The sequence below is a fragment of the Stegodyphus dumicola genome, chromosome X2, assembly GCF_044657685.1.
Source record: "Stegodyphus dumicola isolate Sdum_Otavi_A_Nest chromosome X2, ASM4465768v1".
Lineage (NCBI taxonomy): Eukaryota > Metazoa > Arthropoda > Arachnida > Araneae > Eresidae > Stegodyphus > Stegodyphus dumicola.
The window spans coordinates 20613098-20629438 of record NC_140781.1 but is presented as its reverse complement, the minus strand read 5'-3'; the positions used below and the strand labels follow the sequence as shown (position 1 = coordinate 20629438).

The 16341-nt window shown below is 35.4% G+C and overlaps 1 protein-coding gene across 5 annotated transcripts in view; it reads left to right on the top strand.

Annotated features, from left to right (window-relative positions):
- Positions 1–16341, top strand: part of LOC118190773 (SCY1-like protein 2) — a 934165-nt gene that overhangs the window by 793811 nt on the left and 124013 nt on the right. For all 5 annotated transcript variants that reach the window (XM_085809944.1, XM_085809942.1, XM_085809945.1 and 2 more), the window contains one exon: positions 12076–12201. In XM_085809944.1, the coding sequence (XP_085666070.1) occupies positions 12076–12201 (126 nt within the window). The remainder of the gene's footprint in view (positions 1–12075; positions 12202–16341) is intronic.

The window sequence follows — 16341 nt, the reverse complement described above, 5'->3', positions numbered from 1 at the left end:
CCACGCAAACTTACTAGGTGGTAGGGCTGTGCTTAAAACAAACTGTTCGAATTGTTGTTACATTCGTTAAGGAGACACAATGGACGCTGATTGTGAGCAAAAAGTAAACATTAAAATCTGCGTTGAGCTCGGGAAAACCCTTGGTGAAACGAGGGACATGATTAAACAAGCATATTCATTCGAGGCACTTTCAAGAAGTCGTGTTTTCGAGTGGCATTAAAGGTTTCGTGAAGACAGAGATTTAGTGTAAGACAATCCTAAAGTTGGTCACTCCTTTATAGCACATACCGATGCAAACGTGGAGCGTGTAAGGCAGCTATTGCAAGAAGACCGTCGTGTGACTGTGCGTGTGATATCAGAAGAACTGAATTTGAATCGTGATGTGTGTCATAAGATTTTACGCGAAGATTTAGGGAAACGGAAACTTAATGCAAGAATCGTCCCTCACTGAACAGATAAACAGAAAAAGATTGACGAAGAATTTCTGTTAAACTATTGGACAGAGCCAGATTTGATTGCAAATTTGTGCCAAATATTATTGTGATTTTTTCTTGTTTCCGTGAGTGGAAAGGTAAATGAAAGGAAAGCTTCATCAAGATTATTGCAGACATCCAATGGTCTGTGATAAATGAGCTTGCAAGCATCGCAGTTGAAGATTTCTCTGATTGTTTCCAAGACCTTCAGAAACATTGGCAGTCTTGATCATTACTTAGTAAATGCAATTTTCTATTTTTACGACCTTTCTCCTGGAACCTTTCTGACAAAGGATGTAATATACACTATCTTACTTATGCTCTATATTACTCACTATGCACCCTGCAATTGTAGGTACATAAAACAATTTTCGAAACATGTCAAAATTTTCGAAATATAAAGCCTGAATTAAATAATAGAATAAATTAGTCTCTAACCATTAAAACAATAAATTTGAGATCGAAATTGATTCTATCCTTTTTTAATTTATTAACCCGTCATTATAATGCATTTTCCCCCTTCTTTCTACATGCCTTCATAGTGTAATTGGAAGCACACTCGACGCATCCAAGGTTCGACTCCCGGCGAGGGCATTGCACATTTTTCACGTCTCTGCTTCAAGAAATACATAATGATTCTACGAACTTTTAAAATAACAGTGACGATACAACACTTTAGTAGAAGTTATACATTGCTTTAAAAGAAAGCAATAAATAATTAGCAGATTCTCACAAGCAGAAAAAATATGAATTATGGCACTATGGCATTGTCTGGGGCTATGTGCACACAGCTGTAATGCATACCAGCAGATATATATATTTAAATAAAAAGGAAGGTGATGTAGATGTTAAATTACCAAGAACTTTGCAAATTTACAATACTTTACCATAGTTCTGTTAATTCAGTACATATTTTAGGTACTTTTATTTATTGCATTATAGGTTGGGCATACAAATAATAATGAATTGACAGGGTGTAGATACGGTTATACATGTAAAAATGAAATCAGTGCCAATCTATAAGAGTTACATGTCATGAAGCAAGAAAAGTTTACAAAATTAGGTTAACAAGCATGTACATGGAGATATGTTGTGGTTGCATTACGCGAAAACTAACAGCGAGTTATATGTGCAAAACTGCAGATTCATGTACCCATATTATGCACTAATACTAAATGTAAGTATAAAGCGTGAGTTGCTGAAGCTATTGAGTTTAGAAATTGGGAATGAAACTATTCGCCGTGGCCGTTTTGCCGTCGGGACGTTTAGCCATCGGAACGTTTCGCCATTGGGACGTGTCGCAGTCAATACATGTGTTTCTTTACATGACTGTTTTATATCTTGTCGTATTATATTCATTTGATTTAGTCCAATAATTCTGTGCAGCTATTGTATACCTCTGGCTGTCTTAAATTTTAAAAGAAAAAACTTTTTGCAATGAAACACATATTCTAGAATTACTAAAACACACTCATGTCCATAAATTAAGAATAATGCAAAATCAGGCAGAGGAAGAGATAGAAGCAAAACAAATTTGACTTATTTGTAAAGCTTATTTATTAAACAAAAGGTAAAGAGCAAAAAAAGATGCTATATGTTTGATATTATTAAAAAAATTAGCAATTTTTTCTCCCTGTTTCAAATTACAAAAAAAAAACCTATTTACAAAAAAACCAATATTACATGGTTGGTATGATTGTTAATACATTGTATGTCTCCCGGACGATGCAATACACTCCGTACAACGCCTAGGCATGCTGAGTATCAAATTATCGATCTGATCTTGGGGGATATTACACCACTTAAAAAGCTATGCTCTCCGTAGTTCCGGTAGACATGTAGGAGGAGGTTGACGGGCTGCAACTCGTCGGCCAAGCATGTCCCACACGTGCTCTACTGGATTCAAGTCCGGTGAGAATGCTGGCCAGTCCATACGGGTGATACCCTCCGATTGAAGGCATTTGCTCACGATGTTTGCATGGTGAGTATGGACGTTGTCATCCATAAACACAAATTGTGCGCCCATGGCGCCCCGAAACAAACGAACATGTTGTTCCAGAATGACGTTCCGATAGATTTGGCTTGTCATGGCTCCAATTTGAACATGCAGGTCAGTTCTGGAACCCAGAATAATTCCACCCCAAATGAGCACTCCTGTACTACCATAACGGTGTCGTTCAATGATGTTTTCTTGGTGGTAACGGGTACCTGGAGCTCTCCATATGAACGTCCGGCGAGAATCAGACTGCAAGCTAAACCTGGACTCGTCGGAAAATATCACACAAGCCCACTGTTGTGGTGTCCACAATGCATGCTCTCTACTCCAGGCTAACCGCAGGCGACAGCGATTTGCAGTAAGTGGAACGCATCTGACAGGTCTACGAGCATATAGACCAATCTGCCCTAAGCGTCTGTACACGGCCTGCCTTGAAATTGTCGTACCAGTGGCTGAAGAGAGCTGACGAGAAAGGTCTGAGGCTGTGCTGCGCCTGTTTCGTTTGGCAGTAACTGCCAAATACCGGTCCTCATTCGGCGTTGTAACTCTGGGGCTACCTGTGCTGCAACGTCTACTCACATTACCATCATCTTGGAATCGTTGCCAAAGCCTGAGATTACACTCTGGGCAATTCCAAGTTCGTCTGATACTTCCAGTTGGGTACATCCACATTCCAGACGGTCGATAATTCTACCACGTAAAAAATCCTCCAAATGCGTCTTTTGTGTCATAACTATTCGGTTATTGCACTGAAATGCTTATAAAGCGCCTGCGAACAATTTTACTTCTTTGCCTGTATTCCTTATATATCACTCTCGTCATTGTGACGTACCATCGGTGTCATCTGGTTACTTCCTGAAATTTGCATATGATTCTTGAAGATGTGTGTAGTGATTTTACAGGTGATATATTTATTTTAGAGTTCCATTTCCGCGTGACTCCGAATTATCCTTAATTTATGGACATGAGTGTATTACCAAGAATTAATGATGTTTTCCCCCGGAAAAGAATTTATTTGGAAGTATTTTCTCAGTGTGATAATTAAGTGTATTGTATGCATATAATAGCGTTACAGCAAAATTCCGTAATCATGTAAATATTGTAGCCACGTAATTTTAAAATCGATAATATAGCTTTTGTTATATCAGAAGTTTAGCCTCAGTTCTCTTTGATACTGTCATAATTTTCTAACTAAATATGTGTAATTTCTTTATATCTCATATTTGTAAACAGCTATATATATTATAAGCAACATTTATTACGTATAGAAAAGGTAAACCGAGTTATCAAACTAAATAAATTTAGTACGAGTATAATATGGCAAGATATAATACAGTCATGTAAAGAAAAATGTGTCTTGACGGCGACATGTCCCGATAGCAAGAAATTAACTAGTTTATAGGAACTTGCTACAATATTCTAAGAAACAAAATTAAATATGCGATGGCTTATATACAATATCTTGATACATTTTAAGGCTTGATACATGGTGCTTTTCTAGTTACAAAACTTTACAGTGTGACTGCCGGTATCAACTAATTAATCTTGTCTATTTTTGAAAGATAGATCACGGCAAGTACAGGCTTTAATGCAGGATATTGCAGGCCTGTTGTTTCAGGTGTTAGCTGCCCATGCATGACAACTTTCAGTTGCCTGCCTCCGAAGAGGGTATTTGAGACAATTGGGCAATCAAATACATTGTGGTCGGCGTCGCCAATCTCGCCATATATGCAAAAGTCAACAATGGAACCAGACTTTTCAAGAAAACTCATAAATTGTTTACGCCTAGTAAAGAATTAAATGAGTTCAAGGACGCCACATTCAAGAAATGCAGTAACTTTTGGTAAGAAATGTTACACTTTGCCACTGTTCCAATCTAGTTGTCGTTTATTATAAAAAAGTCGACGTATGAAATTTTTTATAAGAAGCTCACAGTTTTATACGGAGGGTACTAACATTAATGTTTGTTTCTCTAAATTAGCAGTCTGATCAGCTATGTCATTGTCGAAGATGACAGCAGCTTCTGTCTCAGGCTATCGGGCAAGGATAGTATAGGGATATGATGTGATTTCTGCACTGATTTGCCTTCAGGCTTGCCTTGATAATTTGCCTTCAGGCTTGATGCACAGTCCATACAGATGTTGAAGTAGGAATCATATGAGTTGCAGAAGCTCAGTTCTGCTTCCAAGGCTAGTTCCGCTTGAACGACAAGACTTATTGTAACTGAGCCTTCTTTTTTATTCATGAGCTCACTGCGCTTGTGTCATAGTTCCTATCTTAAGTTTCGAGCCGTCGGTGTAGATGACCGGTGTAGATGCTGTAGGTGTAGCAAGTGTTGCCTATTATGGTATAATATAAAACTCTGCAGAGTGGCACTATGTCAGGGATATAGTTATAATCTGTATAAATAAATTTATTATTTCAGCCTGTAATGTTTACTTTCAGTCTGAGTAATGTTTACTTTCATTCCCGTTGGTACGTTCTCTCTAGCCCACAAAATCTAAATAGAAATACCCACAAAGGTATTCAGAGTACAGGTAGGGAAAGTACGATTGCCCCGACGGATGCTAAACAAGGAAGGACGTTATGCAGACTTAAAATCGATTCTCCACGTGAGATATTTATTCCTAACACTTAGGATCCACGTAATACGATCCTTTCTAGTACCATCTAATACCGCATCTCAAGCGTCCACAATGACGCCACCCACGTACGTTCCCTCTAGGCAAAACGTACGTACTTTCTAGCCCACAAAATTTAAAGAGAAATACCCACAAACGTATTCAGAGTAAAGGTAGGGAACGTACATTTGCTTCGCCAGATGCTAAACAAGGAGGGGCGTTGTGAAGACTCAAAATCGATTCTCCATATGAGATATATTCCTCACAGAGGCTCCACGTATTACGATACTTTCTAATACTATCTGATACCGGATATTAAGCGTCCAAGATGACGTCATCTAATAAGCTGTTGTTGTTCTATAAGTACTATTGGTCAATTTATAGAGTCCTTCTTTAATGCGTCTGATATGTGGCCTTTTTAATGAATTACACTGTTTCTTACAGCATCATGGTGGCCGTATAGGTATGTGAGGCCACCGACGGGAACGAACGTTGGAAATTTTCATTCTACATCGCCATACATCCTTATCCGCTGCATGTATGGTATGGATGCCATAAGTTATTCATCTCACTCAGCTCTATCCGGTACTATGACCGGCCACCGCTACATTAATGAGGATTTAGTGCCCGCGGCTGTGCCATGTAGTCGAGGCCTTCGTCGCCGCTTCTTTCATCAGAACAGTGCAGTAACTTGTCCATGCTATCTTACTTTTCTTCAGTACGCAAACTGTGTGCTTCCTGCCTCTTCAGCGCGTTCTCCGTATTTGTCCCAAACTGAAAACGTTTGCTAATTGGTTACAGAAAGAATAGTAAGACACACTCCGTCTTGAGGAAACTTCCTTCAGTTTGCTTCTGATAACATCTTCTTGAAAACTAGGATTACTTCTCTCTGAGTGCATGTCTGATACTGAAGTAGTAGCTTGTGACATGGTTTTAATGAGAATCAACTATTTGAAAATGATATTTCATAAGTAATTTTCATGAATATTATTCTTGCAAATTAATTTAAGAAAAGTGAGGTTTCACAAACTGAAATATATGCGAGCCCCCCAACTTGTTTTGATGTTCTGATACTAATGTAGTAAATCATGCGAAAAATAGCAGGGTATAAGAAATTCTCCCCTTCCGGCTGGCGATCAGGAGGTCAATCCAAGCAAGGAAAAGCACATCCAGCTAGCGATTGGGAGGTCAGAAGTACGAATCCTGGCGAAAGAAAGACTCATTTATCATGTTTCATGCTCTGAAGTAAACCTAATGACTCTTGATGATAATAACTTGATTTTACAAAGATAATTAGCTATGGGACACATTTTTCGTTGTCGTCAAACAGACAAGACATAAACAGAAAAAAAGTCAGTTTTGGAAATTTTCATGTCTTAAGGAATTTGAAAAACAAAATACTCCATTATTTTACGTAATTCCTCTGAAGAAAGCCAAGAAATCCCAAAATAGTGCAAAATTCAATTAATTAAGAAATCTTTTATGATTACCTAAATTCTGTTTACTGAAATGAATAAGCAAAATATAGTGCTTCAAAAGAAAATTGTAAAATATTTATTAAGACATATTCTGCAATCTAATGCAGACAAATATTTTTTTTCTAATTATTTTCCTCTCTCCTTGAAAATCCATTTTAATTTGTTCATTTATTTTCTTGTTATTTCAATTTTAGTTCGCTTCCTTAAATACTTTAGCTTGCTTTAAAATGAGGCGAATTTCTAAGGTTCGACTACTAAGATAAAGATTAAAAATAATATTAACTTGATGGTCTGATTTAAATGCAAGTCCCTAACTCCCCTCTATTTTTCTTCAATTACTAACAAAGGATTAAGCCAGTCCTAGGGGAAAACGTTAACGAAATACCAACTACATGGCTTATTTTAATTATGAATATATTTTTTTCAGTTCCTTGAAAAGAAAGGATTTGGAAATTGAAGTTGAAGAATTAGAAGTGGATTAAAAAAATCCCTTTGCATTATAATAATTCATATTAATTATTTTTTCTTATACGCATGACAACAGAACTTTTGCTAGACGTTTTTCTTTTCTATATTGAAATTTAGCTCTTCTCTAGTAAGTGTGGAAAGTTCTCACTTAAGCTAATGAAAAACTTATATTATCAAAAGTAAAGGGCGCATTATTTCCTTAATTACGATACTTATCACCAAAGTTATTATAATTAAAGATCTGTCTGACTTCCTATCGATTTATTAACTGATGGCAAATAAATAGATTCGTTATTTAATAGTTTAAAATTCTAGCATTAATATACACCGGGTCCACGAAAGTGCTTACCTGGCCTTTACTTTCGCAACCGTTAATCGTAGACATTTACTTTCCCTTGCAAAAATATTTTAAATGTCTCAAATATCATATTTCGTAATATTTCAATTTAAAAATATAAGTTTTATAAAAATTACAACATCTAACTTTGTGTTCCCCGGTCCCTGTGCTTATATTTAGGAAAATCTTATGCTCATTGTAAAAAGTAAAATGCAAAACGTGCAACGCCTATTTGATGAAAACTGACCAAGATATTTCATTTCAAATTTGGATATCATATTCAAGGGCCATAGCCAACCAGAAGAGCAACATGATTGCTTTTGTGTGAAATTAAGAATAAAATATCAGTTTAGAAAACGTTTTTGGTATTAATATATCACGGGAAGGGTACTTCCGTGCATATTATCTTTAAAGGTATTGATCAGTATATTTTGTTTCAGAAGGGACATTTTATTTATCGAATCTTGCGGAGTTCTCTTTCTAGAAAATATGGGCAGTACTGGCATATTGTTAATTCGTAACACTATTTGCATAAATAAAAAATAAAAAATATCTCTATTTTAAAGAATTGTTTATGGGGCTTTTGGATCAGGATTCTAAAATAAAAAAATCTGCTTGAGAATATTGATAACATATTTCTAGCGTTTCAAAACGTATACAGGTTTTGTACGAAAATGCGTTTGCACACCAAATGCAACAAAATTATAAATTAAAAAATGTTTTCGCACGAGTAAATCATAAAATAATGTTACTGAATGATCTTTAAGGCGAAAAGTGTCAACCTCAGATTATTCCAGTTTATTTATTAACCCGCCCATCTTTCAAACTAAGTGGAAAACGATGTCAAAAATCCCAATTTTTAAATAAATATCTCATTCAATTCTTGTCGAACGGGATTTGAAACTTTTTGTCTTTTTTATAACGTGCAAAACATTTTCCTAAGTGCAGTTACAAGAAATGGGAAACCACATAAAAATGTTAGATATCTTAATTTGCCGAAAACTGATTTTTGTTTTAATTTGAAATTAGCAAAACATAAATATTTGGGTTATTCAAAACATTTTTGCTACCGGATGTAGATGTCTACGACCAATGGTTACAAACTAAAGGCCGGGTAAAGACTTTTGTCGACACGATGTACAGGAAATGTAGTATATATGTGCTAAATTCAGCAGGCCAAAATAGGAAGTAAAACTAAGCTTTCGCTTCAATGATAATTACAGAGCTTTCTACTCCGATTGAAAAAATATTTGTTTTCTCAAATGGAAGTACTGATATCAAAGTGATCGGAAATAAAATTTTCAAATAATTTAGTTCCTTTTTAAGTCGTCAGCTCTGCTTTCAGTCACTATTATTGCAGTCTGAAACATCACATTTATTATTTTTAATATTTATCTCTAAATTTTCTAGAAACCTCAATTTAAATTTATATGTAGACTTTTTCCGTGAGTCGAATTATTTTGTGAATTTTAGTTATGTATCCTCTAATGGAAGTTATTCTTTGCTGTAGCTAAAGCTAAACCGTTTGCATTTATTTTCTTTCGCTTTGGCTCCACTGCTTAACGAAGCAGTTAAAGAAAGGTTATAAGTTAGGTTGGGTTTTTTTAATATGAAACCGCAATCAAGAGCTGCGTGTCTAAGGGGATGAATGCCTTCATGAAGGACGTTCTAAGGAAACCTGGCTCGTATTCATATTGCAAATCAATTGAGGAATAGAGAATTCTTCTTAATTCGTCTCTTAAAAACTCGAAAATTGAAGGTATACTTTACCATTGCCTTGTCCGGTGTCGGTTTGCATGAAGTGCTGTTAATTCAGCAGGCATCAAAGTAATTAGTGCCTACCACTTAATGATTAGTACTAAGGAGAGGCGGTCTATTAGAAAGTTTCCGTTCTGAGTAAGAAATAAATTTGCTTTTAGGAAACTTTGAAAAAGTTTAATATTTAGTAGAAACTAATGGAATAAGAAATTTTGTCTGTAACTGTAATTTAAAAAATGAAAAAGAAAAAAAAGAAAACTTGCTTTTTATTCGACATATTTCTTGAATTTTGCCGTCCTAAGAGTTAATTGAAAAATGAAGAAAATAAAAGCTTTCCTAAAAATGATTTGGAAATATTTTAACCGCTTTAAAATGGCAATCCTTGATTTCAGTATTCGATTTGTAGATCTACTGAATATTGAAGTTCTCGATTGAATTAAGCCTCCTTTTATTCTTATATAAACCGGTACTTTTATTCCATTAGTTCTTCATATGGTTGAAGCTGGATTTAGCCATGTTAAAGCCCTTAAGACAAGCAGTAAAACATGCTGAATTTAGAAGAAACAAAATTTATACTTAAAGCTCATAAGGCATAAAGCCCTCCGCAAATCTTCTCACAAAAACACACTTAGCTTTCGCATTAAAAATACTATTTCAGTACAAAATATCATATTGCTTGATTGATTGCAAATGCTCCATAATTATGCACTATCTTAATTATTAATATTCAAAACCCTCTTACAAAAGGGAATTAAAGTGTATTGCAATGCCCAATGGAGATCTTCGTATTTTTGTGGCATCATCAAAGCAGCAGTTGTTGAGATCAGAATTTTGGAATCATTGTATCAAATAAAAGCATTGAAACGCAGATTAAATTGCGAAATTAGAAGTATCCCATTTTTGCTGTATTTAGAATGAAAAATGTACGTGGTGGGTGTATATAAAAGAGTTCAGTTTTGAAAATTCGCGTTATGTAGATGGAAAAATCAAGGACCTTGCGGCAAGCGATTGATTACATTTCTCCTCTTAGAGGAGCTTTTGACCTGATGCCCACCACCTCTCATCTAATACGGCGGCAGGGTTCAGCCTATGTAATACCCTTATCAATGTGGTGGAACACATAATAAAATTATCTATGAATGTACCTGCCAGTAGCCAAATGGTTAGCTAAATTCTGGTAGTTTGTTTCCAGGTCTACGGGCCAGCTGTATGGGATTTTCGTACATTTGTCCACGCATTATGCGAATATGGTACATATTCTCTTTGCAGTCTTGTATGAAAGTATCCACCCTTCAGCAGACAGCCCTGGTGTTCTTTATCTTAATCGTTTAAACCAGGGATGTCAAACTCATAGGTACACTTGGACCAAACAAACAAGGTTTAACTTTAGGCGGGCCGCAAAAAATACAATTTTTCGTTTAATTTTACTACCACTTGGTTTTGATATAGACATACTGAATGCAAAGGACTGGAATAAACACGGTTAACGTTAAAAAGTTAAAAAAAGTTTATTCTTTCCACAAGAGATAAATCAAAATGCTGAAATATTTCTTCAAAAATATTCTAACAATATGACAAAACGTCAAACGTTTAAGCAAAAATCAATTCAAAACAGAGAAACTAATTCTATCTCACAGCGAAATCGCTAAAAATCAATCACGGAATTAAGTAAACAAACAGTTCGCTAGAACTACAGCTACTACTGAGATGAGTTGTTTGTTCTCGGCTTTTATAAGCTTTATAATTAATTTCTCGAATATACTGGAAACATCTATAAATATCTGGATTTTTGTGGATGGCAACAGCAATTACGAGATATTTATTTATTAGGTATTAAATGCACGTGCTGTTATATTTTTAACCTTCCAACGCAGCTGTCTTTTCAAAAATAATCTGCGTTGCTAAGGCAACATGAAGCAAATCTAATTATAATTCTAAATAAAAAAAAACTAAATAAATAAATAACTATGAAATCCGTAACAATATGAATTAAGTAATAATTAATAATAAAGCAAAGTGCATGCACATGCATGCACCAATATATCGTTCAAAACTATGATTGGAAAACTGAGGCCATGAGTTCGGCCACATTCGGCTATCGGGGGATGCGTACAAGTTCTGAGTGCACGTGTCCTCCAAAAGCCGAAAGTAGCTGAACGCAAGCTACTCACACGCATTTGTAATTTAAGTAGTGTGTGTGTCAGCTCGCTGTGAGTAATCTAACAACATTGAATAAATTATCGTTAATTACTTAGCAGTAAATATTTCATTTTTTTCTTCGTCGATATGTTATTTTATTATTATATATTATTATTTGCCGATATATTGGCCGGGACGCAAAAATATTTGTTGTGGGCCGCGAGTTTGACATCCTTGGTTTAAACAATAGCAATTGAAAAGTTTGAATGGAAAATGGATGAAACGTTTTTTAAAAGTGAAGGGAGAAGAGAAGCATGTCAAATTAAAACATAAAATTTGGCAAAGCAACAACCTTTCTTAGAAGGTTGTTGCTTTGCCTAATTTCATATTTTCTAAGTGGCTTAAGTTAATATTTTACTGATTGGATGTTTTCTTTACAGGAGCCATATATAAGGTTAAATTTTTTAGGTGCAGGACTCTCATCGTTTGAGACTGTCTTCAGTTTGTTTTAAAAGCAAAACAAAATTTGTGATTTTTAGAAAACCATTACTTCTTATTTCAAACATATGGTTTGTATATGGCTAGTATATGCTCTACACTTCTTCAAGGTAACCCGATGATATCATACCTGCGTATTCGAAGCAAAATTCCAAAGAAGAAAGGAAGTTTGTTATTTTACTTGCTAGTGACAAATATTAGAAATGATTCAAAATAGTTGTTCTTACAACAAATATTAGTTTAACTTAAGTTGCTTCTTTTTTAAAGATAAAGTTTCTAGCTCACAAATATCACAAATCTCTTCTAGATCAAGTACTTTATGGAGCCAGCAGTGCATGCTCTTCAGTATCTGGATGTCATTCAAATGAAAGACTCAACGCATAAATCCCACTTCTACCATAATTTGCAAGGAACTCTATTTAGCATTCCAAAGGTAAGTTTTTTTACGTTAACTTTCATTGCTAAACGAATTTTTCTTAAAATGTATTCATATCGTTGCTGATAGAGAATGCTACTACAAATGAAACTAATAGCATCCAAGAAAATAAACGGTAAAAATGTATAGATTAATTAAAGCGGAAGCGTTTCCTGCATTTTTTATTTTATTGCCTTCTTTGGCTAGAACAGTTGCGCACAATTAACCTAATTTTGGCTTAGAACTGTGTTCAGAATTTTTTTTCAGTTTGCACTGAATGGTTACAGCCGAAAACATCGCGGACGAAAACATCGAAGAGAAAACAACTCAAGGCGAAAACGTCGTGCTACAAAACATCGTGGGAGAAAACATCGCAAAGAGAAAACATCGCAGTTCTAAAACATCGTGGTACAAAACATCGTCCTCGAAAATAAAGCGGTTCAAAAACTTCGCAGTTTGAAAACATCGTCGTCGAAAATATCGTGGTAAAAAATAAAGTATCTACAAATCATCGCATGACGATAACATCGCAGACCTGCTTTTGTTAGACTTTAATAACTGTAAATAGATATTCCCATAATAATTTGTGAGCGCAAGCTGTAAAGAAGAATAATTTTTACTTTCACATTTTTTTATTAACTAATAAATTTTTGCTGAAAAAGTAAGAAGGAGGCATAAGCATAGAAAATTAAATGCAACTTATAGATTATAATTTTTATGAAAAATTACCAGTAAAAACTTTATAAAAAATGATTTATTAATGGTCTTTGTTGTTTAACTATGTCGGTTTAAAATTCTATTAAGTGCTATAAGTTGCATTAATTTTCTATGCTTAACAAATTATCTTTATTTCTATCTTGCGCTCACAAATTATTATGGGAATATCTATTTACAGTTATTAAAGTCTGAATGGATATTCCCATAATAATTTGTGAGCGCAAATTATTATGGGAATAATTCTGAAAAAGCATGTCTGCGATATTATCGTCACGCGATGATTTGTAGATACTTTATTTTTTACCACGATATTTTCGACGACGATGTTTTTAAACTGCGAAGTTTTTGAACCGCTTTATTTTCGACGACGATGTTTTGTACCACGATGTTTTAGAACTGCGATGTTTTCTCTTTGCGATGTTTTCTCCCACGATGTTTTATAGCGCGACGTTTTCGCCTTGCGTAGTTTTCTCTGCGACGTTTTCGTCCGCGATGTTATCGGCGGACACCCACTGAACTGAAGATTTATTGATCTGAATTTCTTTCTTGCCCAAGATCTTAATTATTTAACACGAATTCTAATCATCTTACGAACGCGTTTCACCTGATATCACTGACTGAAATCTAAAAACATGTTAATTTGCTGGAGGAATAATAGTTCGAATGGATAGTCTTAAGTTGCACTTTCTCTTTTCCCCTTTTATTAGTTACAGAATTGTTTCTGTTATCCCTTCTGTCATTGCGTTCAAATCATAATTGTTAGGATATGATCCACACTTAAAGATTCTAAACGTGAATTGAAGTGAAAACTATTAATATATGCAATACGCTTTTGTAAATATGTCTTATCGTACGTAAGGTGATTCAAAAGGTCTTAGAAAAACTTTAGAGGTGGACCAGAAACACATCAAACCATTCTCGCATAGGAATATATGGCCGTAAACGTTCCCAAACCGTGCTAGAGAACATTCTTTACTAAAAATTGCATTTGGAAACAAGAGTCATTTTAACTAAACGTGTTTTTGTGACGCTTCATACATGTGAAATGAAAGGAACCGGGCGTGCCGCTATGTTATTGCGCACACAAACCCATATCCCCTTATCGGATGCAAAACGCATGAATCACAGGTATATGGAAATGGATTCTTCTACGTTAATACTTTTTGCAGTCGGGAAAGAAGGACGTTCATGTCTGTCAAAGAAGACGTGAACGTACACCATATTGAGCCTAATCTGCCTTAAAATGTACGAGGATTTCCGTATTACGTCTCTAAACCTCAGTTAAGTGTGTATCAGGTATTATACAAGGAACGTTCATAGCCTTTCTGTATGGAAATGTTACTGTAGTTTAAGTGTTTACATACTTTCCATATATAAGCGGTCCTGTGATTAAAGCCATGATATTAGTCCAAGAGAGGAATTAATACTCTACAAAGTTACCCAGTTTTTTTTTCAAAAACCTATTGCACACACACACATACACACAGAACTCTTCATTTTTAAAACTGTCTTCACTACTGATGGTATTTTTAATGTGTAATAGTGTGGCGCATGAAAACCAAACGACCCAGTATTGTGCAACATGAATTCACCATAAATATTTCAATGGGCATTGTTTGGCGGCTGTGTGCTTGGACTGTCTGATCGTCTTCCATTATGATTAAATGAGCGTAATTAGCGGATATTTTTGAAGACAGTGTTACAGGAACAATGCTACGGTATTCTTTCATCTGTGCGACGCCATCCTGATTGGTGATTGGTATGGTGCTTAATGATGCTGGCTGACGTATCGTTGAGCATGGGTTTGAATCTCGATGAAAGCATGGATGTTTGTGAGTGTGCTGGATCTGCACAGCATGGTGGAGCTTAAAATACTGGCAAGGGGAAAGCCCAATCAAGTTACGATATTTGGTGGAAAAGGAAGGGTTGGAGGCTCTCCGACCCATCCATCCGTCCCAGTTGTAATCTTCATTACAACTGGGACAGAGCTACACAGTTATTGCGGCAAAAGTATACCTGTCCGATCAAAAACGAAATTCTAGTGTTTCGCCTATCTGTGTGGCGGCATATGTACTTTCAGCACAAAAGGAAATCGTACATTTTAACTTCCTGTGTGGGTTTATATAAGCAGCAACTTACTTGTACAATGGATTGGCATGGGAGTACCTTTAGCTTGGCCACCAAGATCACTTAACTTACTCTTTTATTATTTCTTTGTCTTAGCTACCTTAAACGTCATCTGTACGACATCCTCGTAGTCTGACATTGACTTCCCCGCAAGAAACGGTGACTCAAAAGACAGCAGCATGGCAGATCCATGAGATATCAGAAGCGCATGTAATAATATCATATCTTCATATAAGCAGCATAAATAGCACCATGTAATATCAGCAGCTTGAATTCATGAGATGTCTGACACTTTTTAACATATTCGCTGATCCAGGCGTCGAAGTTTCAGGATATTGCAACATCTGCTTTGTATTAACACAAATAGAATGAAACTCGAGCACTTCCTTTCAAATTTATAAGTAAATATATGGCAAATAAACATATTCTCTTATCTTACTTGCGTTTTTTTTCATCTCTAAGAGGACGTTCAAACTGTGTCAGAGCACTCACAATTATCATAGCGATTAACTTCGTTAGCTTAAATTACTCATTAGGTTCGTTCACACTTGTGAAACAGGATTTAAGCCATAGCCAGTCAGGAGAGATGAAGCTGCGCTTGCGTTAATCTGCATCTGACTCAGCGAAATCGTCGATAGGATGTCATCTTGTGTTTGCTTCTCTTCACATGGTCGGTTCATATACCAGGTTGGTATAAAGTGAAACAGTTAGACGAAATCGTTTTACTAGGCCCCTCGGCATAAGCAAGGTCTGTTTGCCTAGCAATGAATTTTGGCTGATGTAAAAATAAAGCCTTTGTTTGAAAGCTCCATAGCTCCTCCATTCTGCAGGCGACTACAACAACATGTTCCTATGTGAAAATGATTTGTTTTTGTGTTACTGACATACCTTTATTGCTTATTAAAACCTTTTTGAATCTCTCTGTATAAACTAAAAGACAGGAGCTTTAAAATTTCATAGTATGGAAAGAGAAATTTAAGTTTAAAAAGAAAAAGTTCATTAATCAACCATTTCTGCCATTAAGTTGCCTGTTTCTCGACCAATTTCTCGACAATGTATAGTGTCAGATATATCAAAAGAATTTCAGCTAACAAGCTGGATTCATTTTAAGATTTTTCATCTATGTATATAAGTATTTCATTTTTTTTTCAATCATTGGAATTCCGTCTTTATAAGCCTCCAGCCTTCAGACAATTAATTTAGGATTCATTTTTGCTGTCCATTTGCCTCAAATCCTAGTAATAAACCTTTTTTTTATTCTCACGTTATAAAAAGTTTTTATACCTTTTTCTAGCTTTCATTTTTTATTGTTCC